Source organism: Dermacentor andersoni, chromosome 1 (assembly GCF_023375885.2).
Source record: "Dermacentor andersoni chromosome 1, qqDerAnde1_hic_scaffold, whole genome shotgun sequence".
Classification (NCBI taxonomy): domain Eukaryota; kingdom Metazoa; phylum Arthropoda; class Arachnida; order Ixodida; family Ixodidae; genus Dermacentor; species Dermacentor andersoni.
In genome coordinates this window covers 91,640,331-91,657,616 of record NC_092814.1, presented here as the reverse complement: position 1 = coordinate 91,657,616, position 17,286 = coordinate 91,640,331, and the positions used below count along the sequence as shown (strand labels likewise).

The 17,286-nt window shown below is 41.9% G+C and overlaps 1 protein-coding gene across 4 annotated transcripts in view; it reads left to right on the top strand.

The window, feature by feature from the left end:
* The first annotated feature begins 377 nt into the window (after positions 1 to 377).
* Not1 (CCR4-NOT transcription complex subunit 1) overlaps positions 378 to 17,286 on the top strand; it is a 122,591-nt gene continuing 105,682 nt past the window's right edge. For 3 of the 4 annotated variants that reach the window (XM_055061772.2, XM_055061771.2, XM_050191829.3), the window contains exons 1-7: positions 378 to 784; positions 5,228 to 5,335; positions 9,183 to 9,281; positions 9,614 to 9,794; positions 12,445 to 12,588; positions 16,150 to 16,262; positions 16,342 to 16,397. In XM_055061772.2, the coding sequence (XP_054917747.1) occupies positions 683 to 784; positions 5,228 to 5,335; positions 9,183 to 9,281; positions 9,614 to 9,794; positions 12,445 to 12,588; positions 16,150 to 16,262; positions 16,342 to 16,397 (803 nt within the window). In that variant the 5' untranslated portion in view covers positions 378 to 682. The remainder of the gene's footprint in view (positions 785 to 5,227; positions 5,336 to 9,182; positions 9,282 to 9,613; positions 9,795 to 12,444; positions 12,589 to 16,149; positions 16,263 to 16,341; positions 16,398 to 17,286) is intronic. The other variant, XM_055061773.2, reaches the window with a different exon arrangement.

The window sequence follows — 17,286 nt, the reverse complement described above, 5'->3', positions numbered from 1 at the left end:
ACTTTTGCGTTGATATTATCCACCAATCAGATAGTCTCCGTTTAGTTATTTCTACCTGTTCAAAGTCTATTCTACTTTTACTGTCTTTAAAACCCAAAGCTTTGAATAGTTCCCCGTTAGATTCAACTGCAGGGTGAAGTTGTTTACAACACTGACTATGCCCAAGCGTCCTCTGGCGTCGTCGTTAATTTTGTAATGGTGTTCTACTGTTCTTCGAGATTACTTAGTAAGCTAAAATTTGTAGGAGCTTATTGAAGCGAATATTTTTACATTGTTTTTTTTTATTGGTATTAAATGAATATTATTTAATAGGAAAATCGATGAAATCTCAGCGGAAGCGGAAACAGATGATATGTGAGAGCAAAGAGGGCTACTTGTTCTGCTGCTCGTCGAAGGAAAGTGCGTGCGGCCACTTGCGTGGGTAGGACTTTTTCGATTCGGCCCGTGGCGGCGTAACCGTTGCGCCAGGCGCACTGGCGAGTACGACCTGGCGAGCTGCGAGTGTTGAACGTCGCCGTAATGATAATGGAGTGAAGAGTTTCCAAGCGGTCCTGATGTTGGACATCGCACGAACATTGTGCTTTTTTGTTGGGAGCAAGCGTAGCGATACAAGGAACCTCTTGTGTAAATGGAAGAAAGCTTCAAAGCAGTTTGAAGCTTTCGGTGTGGTATTCATGGAACTATGAACCTAGATCCGTTGTCTTTTGCTTTGTCTTATATTAGTTACTCTGTGTCCAGCTTGACAAAGAAGAACTTCAAGTCCAGTGTTCAAGAGATTTCCCGCGTAAGTAGACTCGTGGAACTTGCTCTTTTCTCTTGATTTTGTCACGTATTTGCGCAAATATTTGAAGTTCCTTCTTGATATGGCGGATTAGACAACCGCCATTGCAATTGACGTCACTTTGGGAGATGAGCAATACCTCAGTAGGGTAAGTATTAGCGTGGTGCGAGCTTCCTGCCTAATGCGAAAGATGGGCATTGTTTAACAAAAGCACAATGGTGATACAAGCTTGTCTGGCAGACATAATTAGGTGCGAACTGTTAAGGCGCTGGGGCATACAATTTGGTCGTTTGAAAATTGCATGTCTCTTGACTGGCTACCGTGCTAGCTAAAAGCGCGACTGTGCGGTGTTTTTTGAACCGAGTGCTTAAATTCGTCGCACCTTCACTCGTCAACAGCTGACTGACACCTCTCGGCTTCAACGGTCAGCCCTTGTGCTTCAGCTTTAATACGAACCTCAGCAAGAGGAAATTTCGCCTAAATAGCCCGTTAGAATGATGCTCTCATGCCAGTGCCTAAGTATAATTATAGCAGTTTTTTTCCCTGTTTTATTCTTTGCTCTGAGTAACAGCGTGAACTTCATAGTTGAGGATTCATCTTTCGTTCCGATCAAATATGGCGTACCTTGTATAGTACGTTGTGGGCTTTCTCAATAAATATTTATTCCGTTGCTTGTAATTTTGTGCGCAGTAATTTAAATGTTCGCGGTGTTCGTTCACTGATGCGTGTGCGTAATGCACACGCGTCAGTGTTCTGCGGCGTACTCTAGTCCATCAGTACCGTCCCTGTATGTGACCTGCCGCACTTTCTGCACCAGCGGCTTTAAATGCTCGTAGGTTCTACCCGCCTGTGTTTGCATATTTAACGCCTCGTAGCACAGTGTAGCACCATAGTGTGTTAGGTGATGCAGGCAGTTTCCACACCGCATTCTATTGCATTGTCGCAGGGATCGTCTAGGAGCAACTATCTATCAATCTACCTTTAGCACTCCGAAGCAAGTGAGTGCAAAAGTGGTCACGCACTTGCTTAGAGCAGTTCACATCATCCACATATGCTTCTGCAGCTTGTATTTAGCAACAATTGCAAGTGACCATATAGTCACGATGTTATACATTTAGTGCTTTGTTGTCGAAGTTTTATTTTTGCTCATAGGTATACGTGACTGTCAGTGTTACTATAAGTAATCTGCACAGCAATGTTTAGCACTTTTTTGTTTTTGCTAGGTATGAATGAGTAACTTTTACATGACTTATTTTCATCCGTGAAAACTGTCACACCCAAATGTGTGCCCATATTCCTTAAAAATGTTTCACAGGCCTAAACCAAAGAAGTCCTACAAAATTGAGTAAGTAAAATATTGAGGCACACAGTAGGTCATAATTTTCTTAATGTAAAACATTATGTGCAGCTTGAGCTGTACACTCAGTTTAGTTTACAATGGATGTGCACACTCAAATGTTGTATCATGAGTAAAAACATTGTTAAAGCCTCAGCAGCTAATCATCAACATTGGTCACTACTTTAGTAAGGAAGCGCAAGATTCGTAAAGCCTATAGTACTGGTTCTAATTAGCTCTGTTACAATGCAGCATCTGAAGTTTGGCCAGTCACTGACGCCAGAAGTCTGTCAAAATTAGTAGGATCTTCCTTAGTCAAATTTTGAAGCAAATGTTAAAAAAACATGCGTTTTCAGAACCTATCATCTCATAAGTAATAGACGAATTATGCTATCAAGCACATTTCAATAACATGCTGTACATAAGCATAAATTTTAACAAACTAAAAGGTGTGATACTGTGTCAGCAGATAGTCATGGGTCATTTTTGTTTAGTATACCTTTCACCTAGGACATAATCTTGCCTTCGGCTTTTGCTACTCTTCTCGTGCTTATCTGAGTAAGCTGCATACCGCACGTTTGTTCGTGGTGTATGCATGCGATGGAATGTACCTGAGAAATGTTTCTTGTGGTGAGTACCTTACCACAAGGATCTTGCACATTTTCTTAAGGTTAAGAAAACTGTCGGCCGCTTTTTAGAATTGTTTCGCTACAAAAAATGTATTGTTCAGTGATGTGCAAGAAAGCAAAGCACATTACATTCCTTATATTTTAGCATTAGTCTGGAAATCTGGTGTTATTTTCATTATAAGTATCTTAAAAGTACTCTTCAGGGCAGAATGGAAAGTATTATTAGAAAAGCTCCACCCTACTCATTCATATCGCAGCATACTAGATCGTGAAAAATTGGTAAAAAAGAAATTGGCCTAAGGGGCCCAGATAGAACATACTTGTCATTCAATTCCCAGCTGCGGTGGCTGCATTGGAATCATGGTGGTATGCAGAAACGATTGCATACAGAGCCTTGGGTGCACATTAAAGAATTATATTGCAGTTGGCCTTCAAGCCATGTCAAATGTGGAGTATTGCAGAATAAACAAGTTAGTAGAGGTGGCAAATATAAACTTTTTAAATATGAATAGAAAGTATTGAATACTCACACATATGCATATACTTAAAGCAGGAATATTTATTTCGATATAATTAGGCACCACACTTGTACTAACTAGGAGGGGAAAAAGAAACTATCGGGGTCAATCAAGTTTTCGGTACACTATTACTAATTTTCAATAAAATAAAAACTGCTGGAATAGCCTCCTAACATCTTTAAAGCCTGGTTGCAAACAAGCTTTCCAAGAAGGAATTGCTGCTGTATGGCTAGGTTTGCAAAGCACTAACCCTCGTATTCAGAAATGCATCTTAATTTGAAGCCCATGCTTGACTTAATTTAAATGACGCCTGTTGTGAATGCACCAAAAGAAACTTAATGAGCGTCTTAGGCGCATTTGTACCAAGTGTCATTTATATCAAGTCAAGCATGAGCTTCAAGTTAAGTAGCATTTCTGAATACGGGGGTTAGTCAGCAGTTGCTGAGATTAGAAGGGGGGAGAGAAAAAAAAAAGCAGCTGCTGAAGGCCTTGTATACCACAGACACATGTAATAGAACCTGTTGCAAGGAAAACATCACTAGTTGTCGTGTAAAAGATGAAGCTGCTACATAACTAGACTGCCATAAACACTAAATGACAGATCACAATGAGAAATCGCAGGTGTTCATGTATACGCTGCAACCGTAAAAACAAAAAAAAAGCTTGCATTATACTCATTTTCTTTCTGCATTGCTTCAAATACTTTTGTTGTTTCACTTCCGATAATTTGCCACACTTTATTTAGCAGACAGAGAACGGTAACCAGACTCCAACAGTCGGCTTCTGGAAAATATTTAGTTAGTTTTGGCATTAGAAAATACTGAATACTTAGTGTAATATTCAATTCATATTCAAAACTTGGAAATTAGCCTCCACCAGTGGTTAGCTTTCCATAGCATGGTCATTCTGTGGCTTTCGACCACTTCATCCGGTTGACTGGTGTGTGTGTGAGTGGTTTGCAGTACATGGGCACAGCAGCTATGGTAGACTTTCGTTAATGTGACTCCGGTTAATTTGATTCTTTGGTTAATGCAATCCTGATCAAAAGTCTTGGCCACCGCCCATGCGTTTCTGTGGGCTTACACTTTCGTTATTTTGATACTAAATTTTGCCTTCGCCAGATAATTAGAACTAGACCAGTCGGCGCGCACATGCCTGACCCCTATGGTAGTGCCATTTTAGACCGGAGCCATACTTTGCAGTGCCTCTCATAGCCTGTTTGTTGCTTTGGCACATTAAACTGAATCAATCAGTCAGCTTCTGTAAGTTTTGCTACAAGATTAAAATTGGTTTGTCGATTAGCTTTTGTTTTCAGAACTGCTTTGCAGGGCATCCCAAATTGAGAATGTTTGAAATCCATTTCAAGCTTTGGCCATGCTCTACATGTGGTGTGCTGAAACTAAGCCAAATAGCTACAGTATCAGGCTGCACATGTGTCATTCTTACTCATTAAAAAAAACTTCATATTCAACCAGCAGACCATCGATAAATCTTGGAGGCAGGATGTGCACATTTGGCTCTTTTCTAGTGCTTCCACTGTCATAGGTGTGTTGTTGAAATACTATGTGTTACACAAGTGTAATCCATTTTGTAATGTTCTGGCTCTGGCACTCAAGACTGAGTAGACAGTGTTTTTATTTGGAGATGCGAGCATTGCGAGGACACATGCATTTGCACGATTATGTTTTTCCTTAGCGTCTTCCAGTCTAGTGCTAGACACTTGTGAATTATGGTGTAGGTAGGCTTATTGCTGTATAACCTAGGCCTGAAATAATGTTAGTCTTGATTACACATCACGGTGCCATTTTTTGCTTGAATCAATCATTTGCTTCATATGTAATAAGAGCCATTAAGAACTAACTTTTTACAAAGCTTCTTTAGAGTAAGGTTACGGTTACCCTCTTCACTTTCGCATATATTTCATACATCTTGTGACAATTGACATTTTTTTTTTTTTTTTCAGCTTGTCGCCCTGCACGGGTTTGAGGCAGAGCGGCATCTGCTTCGTTGCCTTTTTTCCCACGTTGACTTCAGTGGAGATGGTAAAAGTAGTGGAAAAGACTTCCATCAGGTCAGTAATTACATTTTGATCTTTTTCTTGTGATTAGTTCGAATTGAAATTTTGAGTGAAACATGCAGCTTGTCAGTGTTCCATCTGTGATGGCACTGGCTTTCAGCGAAGACCAACATAGTTTCCAAATCTATTGAGTGCTATATTAGTGTCGCAATGCTGGTAACATCTGGATGTGCTGTTGCTACATAAGGTGTTGTGTAGTTGCCTTAGTCTTCGTCATTAGTGCCAGTGTAATTATATGGGTAGAAATAATTTAACTTGCTTTATCTAAAAATTGGATGACTAGACTCATGTAGCTTTATTCTGCCTTGTATTGGAGGAAAGCTTATGCAACACTCTGCAAAGGTTATTAAAGTTTTCTTCAATATCTTATTCAAGAATGCAAAGGTGACATAGCCGATGTCCTGAACAAAAGTACAAGCTTCCATGAAAGCACAAAAGAAAGGACTTACATTTCATCAGAAATGTTTTCAGAACATGAACCTCACAAAAAAACAGCAGTTGTCATTGTAATCTAGGGCCGTATCCTGAAACGATCTACTTCGGCAATGCTATTGCCTCTGTGATAGTCACGTTCAGTAAATCAACCGGCCACATATACATGACAACAGCATGCACTACCAACACGCTCGAATGCTTCACAACGCACGACAGAGCGCACCGTACGAGTGCAGAGTGGCTCAGGTGTATTGTTTGAGTGTAATGGCCGCAGTAAGAGTTCTGCACACTGACTACGGTTTGCTTTAGGTAACCTAAATTGAAAAAAAATCAATTGTAAAATATTTTCTTTTCATGAATAAATTGTGCTACAACTTGTGCGGTTGTGAAACACATTTTAGATGTTATTATAAAGCAGCACATTGTATCTGCATTTACCACCAACAACCCGAGCAACGCATTTATTTTTTTATTTATTTATTTATTATACGTACTTTCAAGGCCCTAAGGCACTTCAGAGAGGAGTGGTACATAACAAAGCAATATAAGCATGGTAGACTGCTGTTTTGAATGAATATATATCTGCGATCTGAATGATGAAAGCAGGAAGGTGGTTCCAGTCGACACTTGTGTGGGGTAAAAAAGAATCGTGATAGTACTTGTTCGTTCGGCAGGATAGTACGGCAACTTTATATCTGTGGTCAGAACGGGATGAAACATAGAAAGGTTGGGTGATAAGTTGATTCTTGAGCACGTGATTAGAGTGATAAACCTTGTGGAATAGGCAAGGACGAGCACATTTGCGGCATAATGAAAGATCTGGCAGGTTCAGGGTTTTTTTCATACATGTAACACTGGAATGGCGGGAATAGTTAAATAAAATAAAGCGAGCTGCTCAATTTTGAATTACTTCAAGGTTTATGGTTAGTGATGCTTGTTATCCCAAATAGCAGATGCGTATTCTAGTTTTGAGCGAACAAGGGTTTTGTAGAGTGTCAATTTTATGAAGTCGGAACGGTAGAAAAGTTACGACAAAGATATCCTAACATGCGATTAGCATTAGCAGTAATATAATTAGTATGCAAATTCCATGAGAGATCATTAGTTATGTGAAGGCCAAGATATTTGTGAGCATTAACGGACGCTAATGAAGTGTCATTCATTACATATTGGCACTGATTGCTATTGCTGGCTGTTTGTGATATGCGCATCGATTTACACTTGCTAGCGTTCAGTTTCATGAGCCATTTCTTAGACCAGAGTGACACATTGTGAAGATTTCTTTCAGTTTATCTGAATCATCAGGGTTAGTGATCTTTCAGTATATTAAGCAATCGTCTGCAAACAGATCAATTGTTGATGATGTTACACAGTTAGGGAGATCATTAATATAAATCGAGAAGAGTAAAGGCCCCAAGACAGAGCCTTGTGGCATTCTGGATGTAACTTTTGACAAAGCAGATGAATAGTTATTGATTCGTGACATATTGAGTTCGATTAGAAACTCACCATTGTTCATGGTGCCGCTGCCAGCTGTTCCAGAACACTGCCACTTAAGATTGTCACTTCCAGAAGGTAAAACAGTGCAATAGCCGATCAACAGTCAACAAATATCGCTGCACAAAACTACGTGCAAACTGCCATCAAAAAATACTTATAAACTACCAACTCTCGTGCTTCTATTACAGTGCACCACCAAGCGACCACAAAGAGACGCGTTAGTTTATTCAATGTATCTCGGGAGTACCCAACAACTCCGTGATGTCAAATTGATGTAGGCCGGAACGGCTAGATGGCACTATTTGTTTTCCGGTTTTGCTAAAACAGCCAATCGGCGCACAACATTGGTGGAGGTGTGGCCAGGGCAGTAGTATTACTGAAGTGGATAGTTTCAGAATGCGGCCCCGAGACATCTAGCCTGCTAATCGAGAAGGCTGTTATATTGTGCAGGGTATGTGCATAGGGCACCTCAGATTTTTCATTCTGTACTTAATCAGCAGAGGAAATAGGTTTTGTTTGCCTCCACATCCTGGAAATTTATAGTTGTGTGACTTGTGTCCATGAAAAAGTTGTATCATAAAGACTTAATTTGGCAGGCCTTCATTCCAATGTTAAGCTGATTTGGGCACTTGAATAAAAGCACTCCCCTGAGTCTGGATGCCCTTGTACATTTGCATGCATCATTAGTTTGCATTATAATCATAATGCTGCTTGCTAAAGTTTTGATAACATTTGCATAGCTCATTTATGATGTAAGCTGTAGTTTACTTCTTTACATTTGATTTAATTGCTGAGGGAAGCTTTCGCACCAGTAGCTGAGATGTCTGCATTAAAGTTAATAAAAATTTTTGCATTGAATAGCCATTATAAGAAACAAATACTGATTCTATATGCTACTAGTCTTGCTTGAGATTTTTTTCTAGCATCTGACAGTGACAGTATGACAGTGAAGCCACTCTCAGTTTTAGTTTGTGTTTTTAGCATCTGCACTTCAACTTTCTCATTGAAGCTATTTCATAGTCAACAAAGCAAAGCATTGCATGCATATGAAGAAAGTGTGACAAAGTGCCTGACTAGTGTTTGTCTTGTCTACCTCCTTGTCCCATCTAGTCCAGCAAACGCCCTGTTGAGCAATAAAGCAGGCTTGTATAGTCTTGCTCCTGCCGTCATCCTTTTTAGTGGTGGTGCACCACGCTTGTCTGTGTAATTCTCCATGCTCATTCATGTGCTGATAATTCTCTAATGTAGCATTTGTATTAACTTTGTTGATACCTTGTCATATGTACTGATGAAAGCCATCAAATCCAGCCTCTGTGTGAAAACCCATGCACAGATCAGTGCAGCCTTTTGGCAGGGAAAGCTGTTAAATCTTATTTGTCAGAGGATGCTAAATGTGGTTGAGATTCATAGGTTAGTCCATCTTTTTTTTTTTTTTTTCGAACCCACGGCGGCCGCATTTCGATAGGGGCAAAATGCATAAACACCCGTGGTACTTAGATTTAGGTGCTCGTTAAAGAACCCCAGGTGTTTGAAATTTCCGGAGTCCTCCACTATGGCGTGCCTCATAATCAGAAAGTGGTTTTGGCATGTTAAACCCCATTACTTAATTTTTTTCTTTTTTGAGACCTGGGCCAAGATTTTGTAGTGATGTCTACTAGTCAATTCTATGCCACTCATCATCCATCGCTCACGGCTGACTGATACCATTGACAATGCAGGCAGCTCACTGCTCTGACCACTGATGGAAGCACAGAAGGTGCAGTAAGGGAATACTCCTCAGAAAAGGCATTGCTACCAAATTGCAGCCCTAGTCTAATTTATGTATTTACTTAACCAGTTGTATATTGTGCAGTACTTTTTACCAGTCTTGACACTACAGCTGCTGGTGCTTTTCTTTTTTCAACAGACCCAGTATTTGATTCAGGAGTTTAGCTCCATTCTTTCCAAGCCCAATTTTTTGTCAAGTGTGTGCTTTTCTATAGAAAATCCTCTTCATCACCAAAAGGTGAGCCGTTTCATAATTATGCATTTCTGTTCCGTAGGGCAATGATATTTTTGTTTTATGCTGTATTGTGATTACTGCGAGTACTGTTAATCTGAAATTAACTAAATAATTTTTCTTATTTAGCATTACCTCCACCAGAGTCCACATTTTTCTCTTCTCTTTAATTAAATATATGGTGGTTGTGGAAGTAAGGCAATTGATGTACTATTATAAACAGGTAGTCTAGAATGATGCTCTTTATTTGGTGCCTAGATGCATTATTGAGAAATTTTAATGAAGACAAGGCCAAGGAATAATGCCTTCGATTGTAACATTTGGTTACTTTTTTGCAGAGTCTTCGACCAAGCCCCTTGCTACTGGCCCATATCAGCCGTGTGCTAAGACTGAACCGTGTGCAAGAAGTTGTTCTTGGCACTTGTTTGCTTCATTCCTCCAGTACAGAGCTCTGCATTTGTGCTACACAATTTATTCGACTCAAGCTTCCCGACCTTTTGCGGTCGTACACAGATTCTGGTAAGGGCTTACAGTACTAGTGTCTAGTCCCTCTTTGTGCCAGTGTTGCATGATTTGCAGCACTGACAAATATTGTTCGCTATGTCAAAGGTTTAGCGCACATATTTCTAGCTCCTCAAATGATTTTCTACTTTCGGTGTCTCATCCTCCATGGAAAAAAAAGAGCTAGAGCGGCTTAGTTTCTTTTGTAATGGACTTTTCATAAAAAATAAACACTCTTGTTTTCTGCTCAATATCTGATATGGTCAGAACACTTGAGGATTCTGCCAAGTTATTTTCGCTTTATTCAGAGGAACAAACTAACTCCTAGTGTAAATTTCCTGCTAGTAGAAATTTCATGCTGGTGTAAGAACAATACAATTCAGTGATGCAGAGTTGCACTAACATAAAGGGGATGAATGGTTGAAAAGGTGCACAAAACTTGCTCTGGCATAGTGACTGTATTAGGTATCTAGGTTGCACTGGGCAGTTTTTAATTTTTGTGCATAATAGCCATACAGTTTTTTTTATTATGAATAGTACATAATTTTTAACTCTTAGAAAGCCTCAAATATTTCGTGCTCCTGAAAAATTCTAAATTATTTTGTGAATGCTTCCATAACAACACAGCAAACAAATGTAAGTAAAGATCAGCCAACCAAACTACAGCAGGGTAAGTGCCTAGGATAGTCAGCTTGGTCCCAGTCAGAACAATATAATTCAGTGATGCAGAGTTGCACTAGCATAAAGGGGTTGAATGGTTGAAAAGGTGCACAAAACTTGCTCTGGCATAGTGACTGTATTAGGTATCAAGGTTGCACTGGGCAGTTTTTAATTTTTGTGCATAAAAGCCATACAGTTTTTTGATTATGAATAGTACACAATTTTTATCTCTTGGAAAGCCTCAAATATTTCGTGCTCCTGAAGAATTCTAAATTCTTTTGTGAATGCCTCCATCACAACACAGCAAACAAATGTAAGTAAGGATCAACCAACAAAACTACAGCAGGGTAAGTACCGAGCTTGGTCCCAGTCAGCACCTAAAAGCAGGCATGCTGAGAGAATACCTGCAGAGTTTGAAACACAATGCTTGTGGGCAGACAGCCACACAGATAAGCGAGCCACATTGTCTTTGGAGTTGTGCTTTCAACCCAGCAGCTACTTTCACATGCTCTTCAGCACCTTGCTGGAGCATTTGATAGGTATGTGTAGCTGTCTGTGAACATTGAGTTCTTAAACCTGTGGGGATTGAGGTATGCTCTGCGCCTTTGTGCGGGCATTCACCTGTTCTGTCGTCCCTACGCCTCTTCCCCTTTCCACTCGTGATGGTAGTAAGCGGTGCCGCTCCACTCATGGTGGTTCGCAGTGTGGGCGCTCGCGTTGGCTCGAACCCACAGTGGTGTGCACTCCTGTGAGACACTAGGATCCCCATAAGCCTTGCTGCGAAACTATTTTTCCCACAATGAACATTTTAACATGTAGGACGCAAGTGATTGGCTTCCATGTTACTGAGCCATGAAGTGATGCACTGCTTATGTGAATGCAGGTACATTCTTTGCAGCACAATAGTTCCTGTTTTTATCTTTGTTTCTGTGTAAAAAGCATTGTGCAACTACAGTTGAACCTCGCAATAATGAAATCGGCGAGGAACGCGAAGAAAATGTGCTTTCGCAAGAATTTCGTTGTTGTGAAATGAGACGGCACAGATAAGTAATGCGTCACAGAACGAAACTTTACTGTCAAAATTTCATTAGCCTATTTTGGCACGCTTGCAAGGATATAAAACTGCATTGCAGACAGTACAAAGTGCGCCGCATGTGTCAATCAGCAGTGGCAGCACTGCCATGGAGCAGTATTCACGGTTAATTGCTTTCGGATATGTGATCACTTTTGCGAGATTTTCCATAACTCGGCACTGGACGCGGAGCGAGAGCGTTGCTTGCATGCAGCGGCATTTCTCCACCACATGCTGTCCCCCGTAGGCGCCGACGCATCTGGTGCCGAGCACAAAAGTGATCGTATCTCATATACCCGAAGGCAGTCAGTCGAGATTACGACCCCTTTACGACACATATTACACACTGCACTTGGTGAGCAAAAACCGTCGTCACATGTCGGTAGCAACATGCTGCTGCTTCGAACTGGCGATCAGCAAACAAGATGGCAGCCATGATGTGTTTATGGCGTGATCTCTTCTGGCGCTTGGTTGTTTTTGTGAACAAAAATGGCTGCGCCCACGCAAGTGTAATGTGGTGGTATTTTACGCAACTTTAGTGCAAAGCAATGGCATTTGAGCACATTTTGGAGCCTACTAGTCTTGCGCAAATAGGTAACACGTGTTGCGAGGTTACGTTGCGGCAAATCTCGTTGATGCGGGATTGTTGCACAGCGAGATTTCGTTGTCCAGAGGTACAAAATGCGTTGAATCACATAGCGTTCGCTGACGATAGGAAAAAATTTCGTTGTCGCAGGGTTTCGTTATCGTGAGTTTCAACTGTATTTAAGAGCAGTCTGTTATTCTGTAGCTTGTACTGCAAGTGCCCATATGGAGAAAGGAGAAGGGGGTTGCCAGGCTTGTGCAAGTTTCTTCAATTTATTTGCTAAGTAATAAATGTTATGCTCCCAAAATCACTTTGTTTGCTTATAATTTCATGTTTGTTTTATATTGCAGACTCATCCACACAGGAGGGTGATCTTCAGGATTGCTCTCCTGAGGTTCTTCACCTTTTGCTTGTTGAATTATTGAACAAAAATTCTGAGCACTTTGGTGTTACTAATGAACTGAAGGAGTCTTTCTTTGAGAATCTCCGTAAAGGTGAGCAAGCTGTAGCTATTACTTTCATAGTCAGTTCTAGTGCCATGTGCAAAAAATAATTTATGTACAATGTTGTTTTGCTAGTTGCTTATTGACTTTGATCACCTGTGTTTTGAGACAGTGATGAGTGGTTGACAGTTGGGTTTATTTGGGGGCAACTCTCCTCCGTCACGTTACGTCAGCCTTCATCATGTCTCTTATGTCATCTTTGTTACAATTTTGACTGCAAGCTTAGTTTCCCGAGCTTAGCCAGCATTTAAGGCAACTATTTATGGTGCACGTTAAAGAACCCCTGGTGGACCGATCCAAATTATTCCGGAGCCCCCACCAAGGCATGCCTCATAATGAAGTTGTGGTTTTGGCACGTAAAACCCCATAATTTACAATAACTATTTGTGGTGTTTATAACGGGGTTGCATCTGGTTATGTGGAATTTTTCATTGTATGCATCACACTTCTTTCTGCTCTGTCTCGCTTCTCATTTTAGGCATGTACTTATTGAGTGCAGTTGAATCCGCCTTTGGCACAGCGTGACGGCGCATGCGCCCCGCCTTAGTGGATTAGTCGCGAGACGTTTTGGAAGGGTCATGTGTGTGGCCACGCGACCTAATATCGGGGAAAAGTCTCCGATTTAAAAAAAAAAAAAGAATACGAATGCACAGTGCAGGAAACACTCATGCTGTGTATCGTGTTGGAATTTGACTGGTATATAGCTCTATGTCGGTGCGGTGCCAAAAATGTGCGAAACACAAGACTGCAACTCCGCTTTAAAACAAAGAGGCCAGGGCTTCAACCGGACTGCACCATGAACCATGTTGTTGCTGGTTTGCATTTATCGCTAGCAAGCTTATCAATAAACCCCTGTATTACACTTGGGCAGCATTTAAAAACATCATGTTGCTGACGAAGTCTTATTGCAGCATCGTCCCTCTCTTGCTGCTGGTGGCAGCATGTGCCTGACTTAACGTACCTTAAGGTGCAGTAACACTGGGTCAATGTGAGACCGACAACATGCTGACGCCAATGATTGGCTGACTACCCAGCACAGTGTGTTGCTAAGACCATTTTATCACAATAGGCCAACGACGCAACCGATGGGAGCGAGTTGTAGTGCGACAGGCTTTCTTGTTGACGGCACCGACAAAGTCGGCGTGCTGATCATGATTGTTCGAGCAAACCCCCACATGATTCGCCATCGAACCAACTACGTGATAGTCACAGCGCCTTCTCTTGTATATATAATTCAGTCAAAAGGAGTCAAAACATGCCTTCAAAGTTGAAATGCACAAGCTTCAGTCCTCTCAAGCCATTCATATGAAGTTTAGCGAAAGTTGAGTTAGGCCTGACCCCGTTGAGTTTGTGCACACACCTCTGGTGCACCTGAACTTAAATATAAGCAGTTATGACGAAGGAAACTGCTCTTAAAGTTCAATTGTGTACCTGTAGCGATTTGATATCAGCTACTGTAAGCTTCGCACGGTGCATGCAAATTTCACGGCAAGTGGCGACACAGTGCTGTATGTCGCTGTTCCTGAAGGCGGCTGCTCGCATTCGCTACGTAGATGGGTAGGTGTATACGATTTGTTAAGGTGCGTGCACACTAGCGGAAAAAACCCGCGTGGTGCACCACTGCCGGCAAAATGCAGCTGCGGCAGAGTGGCCACACCAGCTGGTGGCGAGCCGCTGCAACAGTCACGTGGCAGGATGAAAATCTTGCTTCCTCTCTTACTCCGCGTGTAGGTGAGATATCGCATGCTTTTTCCTTCGTCTGCTGACAGATCTGCTCTGTGTTTACGTTCTTCATCCTTTGCTTTTAGCACGAGTTATGCCTTATGTAGATGGCTGCGGTGTTGCCACATCGAAAAGACGAGGAGTATGAGGTACAGGGTGTTGCCTCTACGTTTTTGTATTCAGGGTCCGTCTTGTCGTACAGAATTGGATGTGGCGCTCTGTCTCCAAAAACCTTTCTGTTGGGATGTCTCAATTTAGACTCCTCATTGTTAAAAACGCTCGTAAACCATGACGATCAAAACAAGTGTGAACAAGACCAAACCAAGCAAACCAAAACAAGCGTGAGCGTGAGCTGAAGCGAGTAGACAATACTATGAAATGAACGCTCGGGCTGACACTACATAGGAGTACGAATCGAACGGTCTGGCGGGTCCGCACGAAACCACTTTCCCCCGCGCACATCACTGAAGGGGCCGCTCTCATTGGTCTCGAGCATTCGCGGCTGTCTTGCTGGCACGGAAAGTTGTGAGAAATTGGTCCAGGAACGATCCCTCCCGCGGCACGTAAAATCTGCTTCGCGGCAGCTTTTGTGGCACTTGCCACCTGTGGTGCGCCGTGTGCATTTTTTCCGCTAGTGTGTATGCGCCTTTATCCTTGACACATTTCTTAATTCCTATGAATTACCGTTTGCCTCTGTATGAAATGGGAAACAAGAGACAGTGCATTTGGTAAAGCAGCATAAACAACCGCCTCACTCAGTTACCAGTGGTGTCGGCAATGGCATCTGCGTTTTCTCGCGAGAACTACACGGCCTATAAGTGAGCGCTTACGCTGCGCACAGTTTCTTCTAATACTTCATGGCATGCACAAACTGTAAGTGTGATGAACATAAAGAAAAGTGAAAAGGTAATAACAGCCCGTAATAGGTGTCTGGATCACAGTAGCCGTTGTTTAAGTGGATCAGCTGCTCGTATTGACACGTCTCGGGGTGGGACAACGCGGCTCATATGCACAGATCTGTATATTTTGCTTTGTTTTGACATTATTTCATATCGCGATGCGCCGTTTCTCCACTATCGGAGCTAACAACGAAATGTGGCTGTAGATGTTAATGTAAAGAAATGCACGGCTTTGGCAAACCCAACGTGGAAAGCTGCGCTCGAAGACTTCTTGAATATGTGAAATGTCTGATAAATGTGTAAAAGGAATACAAAAAGCGACCTGCAAGAGCAGACTTCAAGTGTCCCTTTATCGGCCGCACTGTTAGCACAACAGTGCACTCAGGCCTGCTCACCCAGTAATCAGTGAATGCTACATGACATCCAGGAACGATATGCTCGGAGAAGCCATTAATGATTTTTCAGGCACGCAACCAGCGCGCAACCAATGCACGACCAACGTACTCAACGTGGGCGCATGTACGCAAATCAATCAACAAAAGTCCCCTGCACCCTTCCAAAACGTTTCCAGCAGTTTCAGGAACATGAAAAAGGCAGATTGGTATATTTACTCTTGTGAAAAAAATTTGATTTTACGGCTCATTCTGAGATCTGAGGTTCACTAAAGTAGAAAACATTAGTAAATTGTAGTTGCAACAGTCACATTTTTTTAACAAATCCCTGTCCTGGAAGGCATCATTTATTGTAAGAGTGATGTTGCAGCTTCATAACTGGCATTCAGTGTCAATCTTATTTTTCTGCTGAATCAACATTGAGAGAATTCCAAGTTTGTAATCTACCTACCAAGAATGGCTGTTTCTCTTCAGTGCTGCTTTGAGTTGTGTAATGCTCTTTTTAATATTACTTGTGCTCTCATTTGTACTCTGTCCAGATTTTCCTCAGGATAGAGTGCCGGTAGTTTTAGCACCACTGCTTTACAGCGAAGCATCTGATGTGCTCATGGTAAAAGGAATGACTGAGCCAGCTTCAAACATGTCGAAACCAGTAAGAAAATCACTATATCTTGTTGAGCTGAATACAAGCCTCACAGTTGTGTCCTGAATTGTGTTTTTTCTTTCTTCAGATGGAACTGTCACACGTAGACCTCATCAAAGAAGTCGGCTATGGCTTCACTGCAAGGTTAGTCATACACAAGCTTTCCATCTTGCGTTTGATTGCATCTTTGTTTATACTGCTGAAAAGCACCTTGTTTACTGTAAACAATTTTTTTTTTTGTAAACAGATCATTTGCTGTTCTTGACCAAATGTAAACTTTCAGATTAATTACCAGACACTGAATTTGGCCATATCTTAAAGGGCCCCTCACCATGCCCCATAGGAAATTTTGGTTATAGACTGAAGTTATGTTTCCTCTAGAAAGCATTCTCCCACAAATTTTTCGAATCGGCTCATTAATAGCAGAGATAAAAATATTTCAAGTGTCGCGAACCCATGATTTCAGGAGGCAAGCTTCACCGCAAACAGATGCTCTCTCCATGTGCCCAGTGTAGCCTCCGCAACTGAAATTCCCTGCGTTCTCCCATGCCGGACTTCGAGGACTGCGTGATGCATACGTCACGGGCCCTGCCTTTTTTTTTTCTTTCTTTTTTTATCCTTGCTTTTTTGCGGCGCGGTGCACTTCCGCTGACGGCGTCGCGTGCGAGCTGTTGCGATCGTCTCGTTTCGCGTCGCACATGATTTTGCACGCTGTGCTCGATGACACCTGACTAGTGGTATAAGTCTGTGCTACACGACTACTGAGGCAGACACAAGCGGATCACAGTTCATGATCCTGCACTGGAACACTGTAGAAAATGAGTTTCGGTGTCTGCGTGCGCAACTGAACAACGGGAAAAAAAGCAGACGAAATGGAAGTACAATCGCCGACTAATTTTCCGGACTCCAAAAATTCGGACATGCCCGATTATTCGGTCTGCTTCGCGGCACCGCCATTCTCCCCATAGATCATAATGTATAACAACTACAGAAAGTTCGGACACCTTGCAACCTCTCGTCTGATTTTTCGGAC